The sequence below is a fragment of the Vitis vinifera genome, chromosome 3 (genome assembly GCF_030704535.1).
Source record: "Vitis vinifera cultivar Pinot Noir 40024 chromosome 3, ASM3070453v1".
NCBI classification, from domain to species: Eukaryota; Viridiplantae; Streptophyta; class Magnoliopsida; order Vitales; family Vitaceae; genus Vitis; species Vitis vinifera.
In genome coordinates this window covers 459,958-474,244 of record NC_081807.1, presented here as the reverse complement: position 1 = coordinate 474,244, position 14,287 = coordinate 459,958, and the positions used below count along the sequence as shown (strand labels likewise).

Sequence of the window (14,287 nt, the reverse complement as noted above, 5' to 3'; positions counted from 1 at the left end):
TTATAAAATATATAGGATTTTGTAAAAGATCACACATAATGGATAGGGGTATTAAAAAAAAAAAAAAAGGAAAAACACCGTTGGAGTGTGAGAAAGAACCGAAGACACCTAGGAATGTGAAATGACTCGTAAAAAATAGGAGAAATATAAAATGTTTTAAAATCTAATAATTGTATTTATTTTATGTATTCTATAAATGTATCTCTCATTTATTAAAACTAGACATAATCGATTGAATCACATTAAACCTCGATGTACCTTTATGTTTGGATATCTATGGTTTATTTTATTTTTGTATTTTTTCATTAATAAGTTCGCATTGAAATTTTCTTTGATTAGATTTTTCATTTTTCCAATATCTAATTAATTTACTAGCTTTAAAGATTCTTCTAGCACAAAAAATGGTACAAGAACTTCAATATGCATAGCCAAGAAAAAATTGAATGCAAAGAAAAATATACAACATGTCACATATAAAGGATAATATCTTCACTTTAAATTTATTTTCCATTTCTTTCACTTTTTAATTCCTTTTATTTTCATATTTTTTCTTGAATTTTAAAAAATACAACATATTATTACCAACATAGATGATAAGATATAACAAAAGGGTAGTATGCCCTTAAAGTTAAAAGTTATTTAATATTCAAGAACTTCTTGAATACTTAATATTTATAATTCTACAAGGAATTATTACCCTACTAAAATTAATAATTTAATGGCATAAAATTTCATAATAAATAAATAACAAAAAAATATTTATTTTTTGGCTTATTTTCAACCTTTATTTAATTTTCTAATTATATTACAAGTAATCCCCACTCATCGGGCCTTTGAACGAACACTTTCCGCGGGAGGTGAAAAGAGGAAGTTTGCAAAGCTTTCAAGGAAGCCTTCTTATAAAAATGGCAGAAAGATTCGTCATAGTCTTTCAATTTCAACCACCCCCTTCCTCCAGGTATTGGCGGTTTCTCTCTTTTCTCTCACATCCGCGGTTCAGATAAAGAATTTCACCGCGATTTACTTATTCCTCTACCAGTTTTGTTCTTGAGAATTCTTAATGTTTGGATCGAGGAGAGCGTTTTCTTTTATCAGATTGGGGGCATTGTTTGAATGGAATGGGTCAGTTGTTCATCCATTTGCTTGCAGACAGATTTCTCAGCTCGGAAATGGTCGTGGAAAGCGCGCATTTCTCGTTGATACATTGGCACTGGTAATTGCTGCTATTTAGGAATTGGTTGCCGTAAAGGAAATTTTTATGCTTTTCTTGTGTTAATCGCTTTTGTTTTTGTCAGCTTGATTATTTCCTATTTCTAACTTTTTAGGGATGGATCTTCACATTTTTCAAAGAAAATTTTGAAGACACCACATTGGTGTTTTCAATCATCTTTGAAGAACATTTTTCATTGTGTTAGCTAAGATTTGATTTCAAGGACTAAGAAATCTGTCACAATGTGTTTACAGGTTAAGAGTTTAGAAGCAGAGGGCATGCCATCAAAACAAGCTGAGGCGGTAACGACTGCTTTGACCCATGTTTTAAATGATACCTTGGAAAATTTGGCTCAATCTTTAGTCTCCAAACCAGAATTGCAGAAGGTATTGAATTTTTCCTTTATTTGCTAATTAGTTTTGAACCCCACATCATTTTGAGCATGAATTTTTGTTTAGGCTAGCATGTTACAGGAATCAAATCTCTCCAAGTTTAAGGTGGAAGTGCAAGGTTCACAGGTACTAATTCTTTTATTTTATCTAATTTTGCAATTATTATTATTATTATTTTTATTTGATTTTTGTTATTTGGACATGGAGATTGAATTGGAATTTTTGCACGAAGAGCAAGCGTACAACTTCTTGAAACTTAGAAAACCTAGCAGCATGGATTCTCATATTATTGGGTCCAACAAATTCCAACTACAATTTTGGTGATGCCCAAACTCTAGGATCAAATCAGAGCCTTGGTTCCAATTTTGAAACCCACTCCCATAAATCAATCATTCCCAAAGGACTTCACATCTGCTTGAAATTTTCAAAATTTTGGTGTTTTATTTTGTGATTTTCATTTTGGAATGGAAAAAAAGCTAGAGTTTGGATTATATTCTAACACTTCAATTGATACTAATATGCTAGAATCAAACTCCAAAATCTTTCTTCTTAAAGCAGTGTTTGATGTGACTAGAATGAGTTTGGCACTGTTGTTTTTCTTCGAAGTGTTTTTTTAATGAAAATGTTTCTTCTAACTTTGTTTTTGGGAGAATCACCCATTGAGTATTTATTTAGGAAACACTATAAGTGATTTTTAAATTTTTTAGAAATATTTTATAAATTTTGTCAAACTTTTGATTTTTTTTTTTTCAAAACACTTTTTAGGTTAGACCTATTTTCTAAAACATTGTAAAACGAACTCTAAGAATGAGTTTGATAGTATTTTCTTTCAAGTGATTTTAGTAAAAACATTCATTTGAAATGTTTTTTTGGAGAATTACTTATCAAATGCTTTTACAGGAAATATTACAAGTAAGTTTTTTTAGTCTTTAAAAGTAATTTTTAAAATCATATTATAGGATAAAAGTTTAAGAGTGCATTTTTCAATGATTCTCAGAAGTGTTTCTACTTTTCCTAACACTTGAAATGTTAGAAAAATACTTCTTAAAATCATTATCAAACTCACTCTAAGTGAGTTTTCATACAGAGATATGTGCCTCTTTTCATATTTTTGTATCAATCTATTTTTTTTAATTCTAATTCATGCTTTGATCTTGACGAAGGAGCATCATTTTTCTCTACTGCAACGAGAAACTGAAAAACTGCGTAATGACATAGACAAAATGCGCACTGATGTGAGGTAGGTTTGCATTTTGTGTGGGTTTAAGTTCTGCCTTCTCTTTTTCACATTCACCGCATCAAATGTTATTTCCCAATGAAATAGGCATGAGATGGACAAGATCACTGCAGGCCACCGTCTAGATTTAAATCTCGAAAGAGGGTATGAAGCATTTATTTGTTTTCTATGATGGTGCTTGTCATCTTCAATTGTTTCAATTGATTCCTCCTAGTGTTTTTCATTCAAGTAATTTGTTTGAAAGTGTCTTTTTTCAAAAGCGTTTCTAGTGTTTTTCATTCAAATAATTTTTTGAAAAGTGTTTTTGGATAATTAAAAACTCTTAGCAGTAATTTTAAAAAGTGTTTTTAACTTTTATAATATTTAAAATTTTTTATCATTCAAATATTAGAAAGACTAGAAACATTTTCTAAAATCACTATCAAATACACTCTAATTATAAAATATCTCTCTAAAATATATTATAAGTGATTTTTCAATTTTTAAAAAATAGACTTAAATTTACTTCAAAATATTTATCAAACTAAAAATGCTTTTTAAAAACACGGTCAATGGAACTGGCTAATTACTGAACTTCAAGATTTCAGTCGTATACGTGATGAGCTAGCCGAACAGGGTGCAGAAACTACCAACCTCACCAACAAACTTGATCGTGTAAGTATATAACTAATTATTGTGTTTGAGAAATAGCATGACTTGTGACACTGATTCGCTTGTTTACAGGAAATTCATGCATTAAGAGCTCATCTGGAAGCAGCAAAATATGACGTTATTAAATACTGTATAGGTACCGTCGTCTCCATCTCTGCCGTTGGTCTTGCTATTATCCGGATTGTTTTGTAGTTGAAGAAAACTGAAAATAATAATTTCATAAAATTTAAATGGAATTTTTTAAGTTCATGTTTGGTTCAAATGGGTGAAGAGTGGACATGCCATATATTTTTTCTCGTCTATTTTTATACTTGGACAATTTAAATGACAATGAAATTGAAATAAAAATTAATTTCAATAAGAATAAAATCTTACTCATAAGTGAGATTTCAATTGATTTCTAAGAAAAGGTATTTTAATTATTTTGACACAAAAAATAATATATATAATATTTTAAAAATTATTATTTTACTCCTATATTCTCATTAGGTTTTTATGACTTTTTATGATTAATTTTTTATTAAATAAATATTATTTTTCTTAATCTTATTATTTAACAAAAATGACAACACTCAAATGATGTTTTTTTTAAATAAAAAAAATTATTTTAAATAATTTATTTTTTTTCGGATTCATTCTTGTTTAAGGAGAATTGGGAATGAAAACAAAACATTGTTTTACATTCCTTTTTCCACCCACCAAACATTACTTGAATGTATTATTTCAAACGAGATGGAGGATCTAAAGATGGTAAAATATCAAGGTGGTGTTTGTTTTTTGGTTGAATAAAAAAAATTAAAATATTTGATTTTTTTATTCAGTTAAAAGTAACTTATTGATATCGTCCAATATAATTAAAATAAATTTATTATCAATAAGTTCAATTTAGTTATATCAGACGATGTCAACAGATTACTTTTAATTGAATAGAAAAAACTAAATATTTGATTTTTTCTATTCAGTCAAAAAACAAATATCATCTAAGATAATGATGGAATATGGAGATATTAAACATATTTTACAAAAATGTTAAACAAAATTCTGAAAATACAAAAATGTGCGCTAATAATATGCATGAAGATGTCTGGAGAGGCTGCAAGGTTGACCCAATTCACTGATAGGGTTTTTTTTTGTTTTCAGTAAAGGGATTCAGTTGCATGCATGAAGGCAAGCATTAAATTAAAGGGGTTAAGACAATTTTGCTTTAGACAGAATGGGATTTAATTTATTACATTTCCCTTTGTGGTCATCCTTATCACTTCAAGATACTTCGGTGCAATTCATGCTTTTCATGGTTGGCCTTACTCCTTGGACACACTTAAAGACCATTAAAAGATGACACTTATCTCAACCACTACCTTTTTATAAGACTTCATATACAAAGTTTCAAAGAATTGGAAGCTTCTTAGGAGGTAATATTTTCTCATAAATATTAATGAGATAATGTTTTTTTTTTATATATATAACCTAGAGAACACCATAATAATTTTTTTAAAAATTAAAATAAGTGTTTGTTTGAGAATATTTTCAAATACTTTTTAAAAATAATTCTTTAAAATAATTTTCAATTATTTTCAAAAATATAATTTTATTTGGAAACTCAACAATAAATAGGTTTTTAGATTATTCTTTATGAATGGAATATGCACTTGTGTATGATTTGAAAAAAAACATATTATATATATATAATATGTTTTTTTTCAAATCATACACAAGTAAAAATATGATTTATATACATTTTTTATTTTTTTTAATAAAGTGTTTTAGGCTAATACTTTGAAATTTTTATATTTTACATAGAACTTTCATCAAAAACTAATGTTTTGCTTAGTTCCGAAAAATACTAAGAAAAATGATTTTTCATATTTAGTTTCATTATAAAAAATATGAAAGAAAATAAAATATAATTAAATTAGTTAGAAATTTATATATTTTTAAATTATTTAATCTTTATATAAAAGAGAAAAAATAAACGAAATGAGTTGAAATAACATATGAAATAATTTATTGATTTTAAATCTATTTTTTTATTTTCCTTCGTTTTTTCTTTTCTTTTACTTTTCCTCTTTATTTTCTTTTTTTAGTATTTTTTTTCTCATATTCTTCGAGAACCAAACATAGCCTAAGAAAATCATTTTTTATATTTAAATTTTCAAATCAAATTTTATTCCAAAAACAATCTAGGATTGTATTTAGAACTATTTTAAAAAACTTTAGCAGGTACCTTGAATGAAACTTGGGATTAGTTATGTACGGAAATGGACTCCATCATCCGATAAGCCAATAAGTATGAGCACAACTTTGAGATTAAAGTGACTCAAATGTTTTTGAAGGAGATTGTGACATGGTGGATTAGTTGAGAATTGAATAATTTACTTCTTTTCTTTACTAAAGTGATGCTAAAATTTAATTGATTTTGTGAGTATTTATATTTGATTTTGACATGGATGACTTGAATAAAAACCATTGTGAATTACCCAATGATAAAAATAAATATGCTGACTTTTAGAACAAAATTATATTAAAAGACAAAATATTTCATGTTGCAATTTTAAAAATTAAAAAATACAATTAATATCTTAAACTTTTATGATAACAAGATATGGTTTTATCAAAGGAAAAATAAAAGGAAGTATAAGATTTCAAAGATTACATTTTTATATGGTTATTGATGCATTAGGTTTATATTGTATTACATTTTTATTTAAGTATCTAAAATCGTCTCAGCGTCTAAATCAATTTTTTTTTTTTTTTTGTAAATGGGATATTAAATAAAACTATCTTTGTTTAATATTATTCATAATTAAAAATATTTTTAAAATAACAATGAGTTCATTTAGCGGGATTTCTAGGATTTTGTATTAAAAATGTAAATATTGTAAAAATTATAGAGTTCATTTATGCATTTTTTTTTAATGATTTTTATAAAAAAAAAAATGAGATAGATTGTTTCAACAATAAAAACTCATGTTTCAACATGAAAAAGAGGTTTTCAATCTTAAGTCTAGTATTGAAACAATATGAATTGTTAAATGTCATTTATGCATCATTCTCTCATACATTTTATATATTTATTGGATGGTTGAACAAAGTGGCCAACTAGTTGGCCTAAGCAGGCAATCAATTTAAGAAAATTTTCATAAATTAAATTTGCAGAAGATTGTTTCAAGCAATTGAAGTGGAACCTTAATTAAGTACCGTATGAATGGGTTGCTTAATTGGTGAAACTCTTATTGTCTACCGGTCACCCAGTTGCCCAATTAAGTGACTAGTAATTGGTTTAGATGGGTTAGTACATGGATTGACTTTGCTTAATTGGTGAAACTCTTATTGTCTACCGGCCACCCAGTTGCCCAATGACTAGTACTTAATTGGTTTAGATGGGTTCGTACATGGATTGACTCAAAACTATGCCTAATATGCTACTTATAAGTGAAAGTAACCACTTCAAAATTTTGAATTTGTATTTCTCTTTTTCTTATCCTCTTTACTTATTTGCAATTTATATTATTGTTTATATTTTCACTTACGTTATCTATGATCAGTTAGTATCTTAAACGAAATATAATTAAAATTAGTCATTAATTTATAAATTCTTAAATTATTTAATCTTTATGTAGAAGATGACTAATAAGTGAAAGGAGTTTAAGAAATTAAGAATATGCTTGATAATAAAAATTTAAAAACGGGCTTACCAAATTTTAAGGGTAATAATTAAGAATATGAAAATAATTTTAAACCTTTTAGATTATAAATAAGTAGACAACATATTTAGATTAATTTCAATTGTTGGCTATTCTAAAAAAAACAATTATATAAATATGAAAAAATAAATTATTACAAATAAAAAAATAGATGATAATATTCAAAATATTCCAAAAATTTATTATAAACTATTTTTGAAAATTATTCTAAAATTTTATTTTTAATATTGAAGCATAAACAAACCAAGTCTTAGATCCAAAATTCAAAATACATTCATATTTATTGTAGATAGAAAAGAAAATTAATATCATTACAGGCCTCCATCACCAACACGATCTTCTTCTCCTTTTTCACTCAAGGAGCGGACACTGCAGGCGATAAGTCGGCACTGCGACCAGCTGTATCGCCCTCGGAGCAGTGAGTCCAAACAGATCGCTCATATCCAGATCACTAGCCTTCATTCCATCAGGCAGTTCCCAGCTAAAACAATGAACAAGGTGAGCCACAGCCAGATCCAATCCATACAGCCCAAGCTGCATACCCGGGCACGACCGCCGGCCGGACCCGAATGGAATGAACTCAAAGTGGCTCCCTTTGAAATCAGGTGCGTCCTTCTTCAGAAACCTCTCTGGCTTGAACGTCTCCGGATCCTCCCAGGCGGTCTTGTCTCGGTTTATAGCCCAGGCGTTGATCATGACATCTGAGCGTGCTGGGACTGAGTATCCGGCCACCACACTAGCCTCGGAGGTCTCGTGGAGGAGAACTGGGATTGGAGGGTGGAGCCGGAGGGTTTCCTTGATGCAGCACTTGAGGTAGGTGAGCTTCTCCAGATCGGACTCGTGTAACCTTCGGTTCAAGCCCACCACATCTGTTAATTCTTGCTGCAGTTTCTTCAGATCATCTGGGCTTTTCATGAGCTCCGCCATTGCCCACTCGATTGCCGATGCCACAGTTTCTGTTCCACCAAACATCACGTCCTGTGATAACACCAATTTAAGTCAAAACCATCCCACTTGAATGCCATTTTTCATTTATAAAAAAAAGTGGGTCAAAGGAAAAGTACAGTTCTAATGTTTGGATTTATTAGATGAAAGTTTTGAAACAAGACAAAATAATTTTTCAGAGGCTGATTTTTGCGAATCTCTTACCATAATGATAGCTTTGATGTTATCCCTTGTGAACTTTATTGAAGAATTCAAGTCTTCCGCTGCAACATCTTCGCTGTAAAACTCCATTAACTCGTCCACCATGTCCAACTCTGCTTCACTTTCACTTTCATCTCCGCTGTTATTCTGCTTCTTCCTCTTTTCAATGTGATCGTCGATGATTTTATCGATGAACTCATCAAGTGATCCTCGAGCCTTGACCAGCCGCTTATTGAACTCCTTCCCTTGAATCCAACCCAGCCAGGGTATAAAATCTGCAAAGTTGAAAGCCCCAAAAAGCCTCGAGAACTCCTGCAAAATCTTCACGAACTCCTCCTGTTTTTCTCGCGAACTCGACCCGAACGCAGCCCTGTACGTTATATTCTTGGTGAGGTCCAACGCCAATTCACCAATATTAACAGCAGACCCACCTCTCTTGGCGATACTTTGAAGCGTTGAATCCACCTCCTCCCTCACCGACGCCCAAGACTCAGCCCGTTTTCGACTGAAGAGCTTCATCACACAAATCTTCCTCATCTGCCTCCAAGAGGGTCCGTATTGAGCGAAGGCCATGTCCGCTCTATCATATGTCAGATATTTTATCGCAACCCTGGCTGGCCGGTTGGCGAAAACACTGTCCTGCACCTGGAGAACTTCACGAGCCATCTCCGGGGTGGACACGACCACTAAGTGCAAGACTCCCATCTTCATATGCAGCAGGCCACCGTACACCTTGCTGAGATTGGCTAGTCCCCGGTGGGTCAGTTGATTCATCATCAACATATTTCCGATGATCGGCAGGCCTTTGGGCCCTGGTGGATATGGGAGTTTTCTTGACAATTTTCTTAAGAAAATAATGAAAAGGAAAAGAGAGAAAAGTAGGAAGAAGAGGGAGGGAAAGGTGAGGAGAGACTGCAGAGGAGATGCCATGACTACTGGATGTTGTGAATCAGCGTGATTTCTGAGAGTATTTATACAGTCATGACTGTCCGTTCACATGTAGGAAGAGCAGAAAATAGTACTATCCGGTTTTCTTCTTGATGTATTTGCTTTTATTAGGTATGAACAGATTTGCTTTTATTTCTTTGATTCGATTTTTTTTAAAGTTAATTACAATACTTTCCCTTTTCTGACGCAGATTTATATATGCACAGATTTTATTGAAAAATAAATTCAAATTTTGGAAAGTTAACAAAAATTAGTCGACTTCATCTCTAAAAGTGAATTAGAATAGTTTTAATAGAAGTAGTAAATTTTAGTTTATATGTTTGAATAATTGAATCCAAAAAAATTACTTCATATATCACGAAAGAATATTTTCAACTTAATTATTTTTTTATTATAAATAAAAATAATATAAATTAGAAATTTAAAAATAAAATCAGGAATGAATATGTGCCTTTAAAAAAAAAAATTGTTTGCTAATCGATATTATATGCGTATAATGTGTGTGGAAAAAAATGTTTGTTAAGGAGAAAAAGTGTTTGTTAAGGGAAAAAAATGTTTATTAAGGGAAAATATGTATATTTATAGGATGGAAGAAAGGGTAGAAATGTGAAATGAAAAAAAAGAAGGAAAAAATATCTCAACTAAAAAGGAAAAAAAAAATTACATGAACATAAAAATGTTATAAAATATATAGGATTTTGTAAAAGATCACACATAGTGGATAGGGGTATAAGAAAAAAAAAAAAGGAAAAACACCGTTGGAGTGTGAAAAAGAATGGAAAACACCTAAGAATGTGAAATGACTAGTAAAAAATAGGGGAAATATAGAATGTTTTAAAATCTAATAATTGTATTTATTTTATGATTCTATAAATGTATCTCTCATTTATTAAAAATAGACATACTCAATCGAATCATATTAAACCTCGATGTACCTTTATGTTTGGATATCTATGGTTTATTTTATTTTTGTATTTTTTCATTAATAAGTTCGCATTGAAATTTTCATTGATTAGATCTTTCATTTTTCCAATATCTAATTAATTTACTAGCTTTAAAGATTCTTCTAGCACAAAAAATGGTACAAGAACTTCAATATGCATAGCCAAGAAAAAATTGAATGCAAATAAAACATGCAAAGAAAAAATTATATTTGCAAAAAGTAATAATAAAATAAAAGTAAAAAATGAGCACCTAAAAAAAGTTAGAAATTTTTTTTTAAAAAAAAAAAAATTGTTTGTGTGAGCAGCAAAAAGTTTTGAATCGTAGATTTTACTTTATATATTTTTTTAACAATTGAATTTTAAAAACTTTGAATATTTTTATTATTAAAATTTTATATTTTATTAAATATAAATAAACTATACAAATCGAATGGAGTATGACTTGGGCCATGACCAGGCCATCCCCAACATTCGTTAAGTTAGCCCAAGCTTTGGCAGCAAAGCTATCTAAAATGTGGACTGACCACAGGCCCAAGAATGGAGTATGACTTGGGCCTCTAAATGGGCCTCTTGTTCAATCATATTAAATTGGACATAAGTCCACTTCAGTTTCAAATCGAACGAGTGGGCTTAGATGAATGATCGATGAAAATATCTAAAATATTGAAATATTGGTAATTGGATTTTACAAAAATATTAGAAATAGCGGATGAGATAGGAAAGAAATACTATGATGGAATGGAAGTAAACTCACGGGAATATTGAAAAAGAAAAAACTCTTAAAAACAATTAAATAAATCATATATAAATATTAAAAATATTTTTCTTAAGAAAATAATATATCTATATATATATATATATATATATATATATATATATATATATATATATTCATTTATTCTTTGAGAAAAAATTAAGACTCGCCAATGAAATTATTAATTTTATTATAAATAAATAAATTACTATTGCATATGAATATTTTATTTGAAATTTGATTTTAAAAGTCACTTCAAAAAATCTCTTTGATAATTTTATTGTTAATTTAGTTCAATTATTAACATTTTAATTATTTGCTAAATTTATATTTTTAAAATTTTAAATTAAGAAATTGAAGTAATAAATAGAAAAAGCAAAGAAAAAAAATAAAATGATGACTATCAGCTTTGAAAAAGGAAAAAAAAATGAAAAAGAAAGAAAGAAAAAGTCACCAAAAATGGTTGGTCCTGGCTCTTCAAGTTAGGCCGCCTTTTTAGTTTTACACCCTCTTGACCAAAAATGGTCTAAAACGTTTGGTCAACCCTCGTTTAACATTGACTGGTTTTCATCATTTTCATTTTGGGATGAAATGGGCAAAAAACAAGGTGAAAAATGATGAAAATAAAATGTATTTTTATTTTTTTATTATTGCCACATGTACTATCAACTTTTATGCCATTAAACCTCACTGACGATATTTACTAATATCTCTTTCATTTTTGCCTTCGTTTTAGGATTGGATTAAATAATTTAAATATAGAAGCTTTGATATTCTTAATGGGCCTTAAGTGACCCATGTCAGACAACCAAGTTGGGCTCAAAATGGTCCACTGAAAGACTTGGAGTTATGAGTAGGCTGCGCATTAAAGCAGCCCAAGGCCCACCATGAAGCAGATATTGGAACCAAAAGGACGATGATTGAAGATGGTCCTCATCCTTGACTTTTACATAAAGTCAGGCCATTTAGAATGAGTCAGCAACCACTCAGTGTGGATGTGGGCCAGTCATTATTCAGATATTTCATATTTGAACCCACTTGGCCCATACGGCCATACCCACTGCCCACACGACATGCGGCCTGACGGGGTTGAAAGCACGTGACTTCCGCTGAACCGCTTGGAAAGCTTCAAACAAAGGTTTTTCTGATTGAAATTTGAAAGATCCATTTTTCATTTTAAAATTTTTAATAATTAAAAGTCTAAAAACTTCTCACTCTACATTAAAGCTGCGAATGTAAAATAATAAAGAAAAAACGTAAAACTAAAATAAAATAGGACCGCTCTAAATTCCGTTACTGCCTACAAGTGTAACGGATCACCAAAATTTACAGTTGGACCGGATCGGTTCCGACCGGTCCAACCCGTGGCTGATTGCCCGTTTCTAGGGTCAACGTATGGAAAGTATCTATGGTTAGCCGGACACAGGTTCAGCTGTCTCCTTCTTTCGCCGAATTTCTAGGACTTTCCGGTGGCTGTTGGAGTGGATTTCGACGGAGAAAGTTGGACTGCAGGCTGGTCTGTACTCCGGGAAGAGCCGGCCGGATTTGAAACGAACCCCACAAGCGTTGCAGAGGGTTTTTGGGCCGAGTGGCCCGGTTCGCCACTGTGGGGTCTTCTGAACCAGGCAATGGCTGCAGCGCCGCTGCGGCTGAGAGTCCGCCGACGGTGACTTTTTGGGCTTCTTCGCCGGCGGCTTTTCGAGACTGTAAAACGACTCCATGTTGTGAACGGTGTTGGCGAATATCAAGCAAGACGTTGAAGACGAGGACGACGAAGAGGAAGGAGACGAAGATGGTGAATGAGACCCAAAAGCCCAGGCACGACCGCTGCTTCTGTGCCGTTTGCTTCTGGGCTTTGCCGGAAGCGGCGTCGGAAATAGCGGAGTTCTCAACAACGCCGGCCTAGGCTCTTCTTCGCACCGCTTTGACGGAGAGTTTCCGGTAACGGCGGGGCATAGAAGAGAGAGCTCCGACGCTGAAGAATCGTCTACAAAGTGAGATAACCATTCAAGGTGCTCCAAATCGTCAGCCTACAAACAAGGATTTCATCGTTTCAACGACCGCAATCAACAAAAACCCAGAAATAAATTCAAACGTTTTTTGAAAAATACTCACAGGAACGGCTAGTCCTCCCGCCGAAAGGGACTCAAAATCTCCGGTGCCGGAGAAACTGCTGGAATTTGAGTTATCATCGTCAACTCTTTCTAGAGAAGACCAAGAAAACGAGTCCTTCTCTTCCTCCTCCTCCTCCTCCTCTTCCCCTTCAAACCCAACTCCTAACCCCCCATTAGAAAAGTCAAAAAGGTCGTCAACGGAGAAGTCCTCGCCTGAAACGCCATTAACTCCGGCACCACACAATACATCATCATACAACACCTGCGGGGTCGTCTTCATGGCCGCTTCTCTGCGTAAACTTTCTTTCAACGCTCTTGATTCAATACACTGATCCATTCCTTCACCAAATAAAAATTCAAAAAATCATATATTTTCCTTTTTCGTATTATTTTTATTTTAAACAAAATTTTTATAAAAAAAATATATATTTACCTGACAAAGATGAACAGAGGTTGAAGAGAGGAAGTCGGGAGAGATTCCAGAGGCAGCAGCACTGGAAAATGATGAGGGGTTTGCTCTGAGTTAATGGTTTATCTTTAATCTCTCTCCAGTGAAAGTCTGCAGACCATTTATTCAATGTATTATTTTTATTACGTTATTGTACACCGTAACGCGCGTGATTATTTCCAATCGAGCTGACTATTTCGGACTTGACTTTTGATTTTGGTTAGGCCTCTTTAGGGCGGATCCCCTATTCCTCGCTGATTTGTACACTCCAGCCTACCTTTGTTGGGTCCAATCCCACATCGCCATCTCATCAGCAGCGTGGCTAAATTCACTCGCCGTTTTCTCACTGGCGTTGTCTTATTCTGCGGGGACCATTGATGGTAGTTTAGTTATGCGGTTGAGATTGGGCCGTGATGGAGAGCTTTGGTGACACTGGAGAATGACACGTAGATTATTCAAAACGAAACCGTGAGGAACCAACTGGGAAACCGCTATGATTTTGTGTTTTTCTGCCTTTTTTGAGTTTTGAGGTTGCCACTCAATTTCCCGTTATTTACGAACATGGACCGCTTTGTGCCGCTAATTACGCCGCCTTTTCGGCCGTTTTGTCATTTCGCTGTGATATTGTTAAAAATCTACTTATTTGTTTCTTCCAGAAAAAAAATCGTTTTCAAAAATATTTTTAAAAGTATAAAAATAAATTTTTAATTTTTTTTTACATGTTTTCCGATTCTTACAA

The 14,287-nt window shown here is 32.0% G+C and overlaps 3 protein-coding genes across 3 annotated transcripts; 1 reads left to right on the top strand and 2 right to left on the bottom strand.

The window, feature by feature from the left end:
* Positions 1-844: 844 nt before the first annotated feature.
* On the top strand, positions 845-3,688 carry LOC100255513 (protein FMP32, mitochondrial). The gene is made up of 7 exons (XM_002266667.3): positions 845-1,213; positions 1,465-1,596; positions 1,669-1,728; positions 2,766-2,842; positions 2,927-2,983; positions 3,427-3,493; positions 3,563-3,688. The coding sequence occupies exons 1-7, from the start codon at positions 1,061-1,063 to the stop codon at positions 3,680-3,682; spliced, it is 666 nt and encodes a 221-aa protein (XP_002266703.1). The 5' UTR covers positions 845-1,060; the 3' UTR covers positions 3,683-3,688.
* Positions 3,689-7,380: 3,692 nt separating this feature from the next.
* On the bottom strand, positions 7,381-9,369 carry LOC100250277 (cytochrome P450 84A1). The gene is made up of 2 exons (XM_002274866.4): positions 8,344-9,369; positions 7,381-8,172 (listed from the first exon to the last, which is right to left on the bottom strand). The coding sequence occupies exons 1-2, from the start codon at positions 9,268-9,270 to the stop codon at positions 7,546-7,548; spliced, it is 1,554 nt and encodes a 517-aa protein (XP_002274902.1). The 5' UTR covers positions 9,271-9,369; the 3' UTR covers positions 7,381-7,545.
* A 2,756-nt stretch (positions 9,370-12,125) lies between these two features.
* On the bottom strand, positions 12,126-13,688 carry LOC100255460 (GATA transcription factor 5). Its single transcript, XM_002274836.4, has 3 exons — positions 13,534-13,688; positions 13,102-13,439; positions 12,126-13,016 (listed from the first exon to the last, which is right to left on the bottom strand). The coding sequence occupies exons 2-3, from the start codon at positions 13,435-13,437 to the stop codon at positions 12,399-12,401; spliced, it is 954 nt and encodes a 317-aa protein (XP_002274872.1). The 5' UTR covers positions 13,438-13,439; positions 13,534-13,688; the 3' UTR covers positions 12,126-12,398.
* Positions 13,689-14,287: the final 599 nt, after the last annotated feature.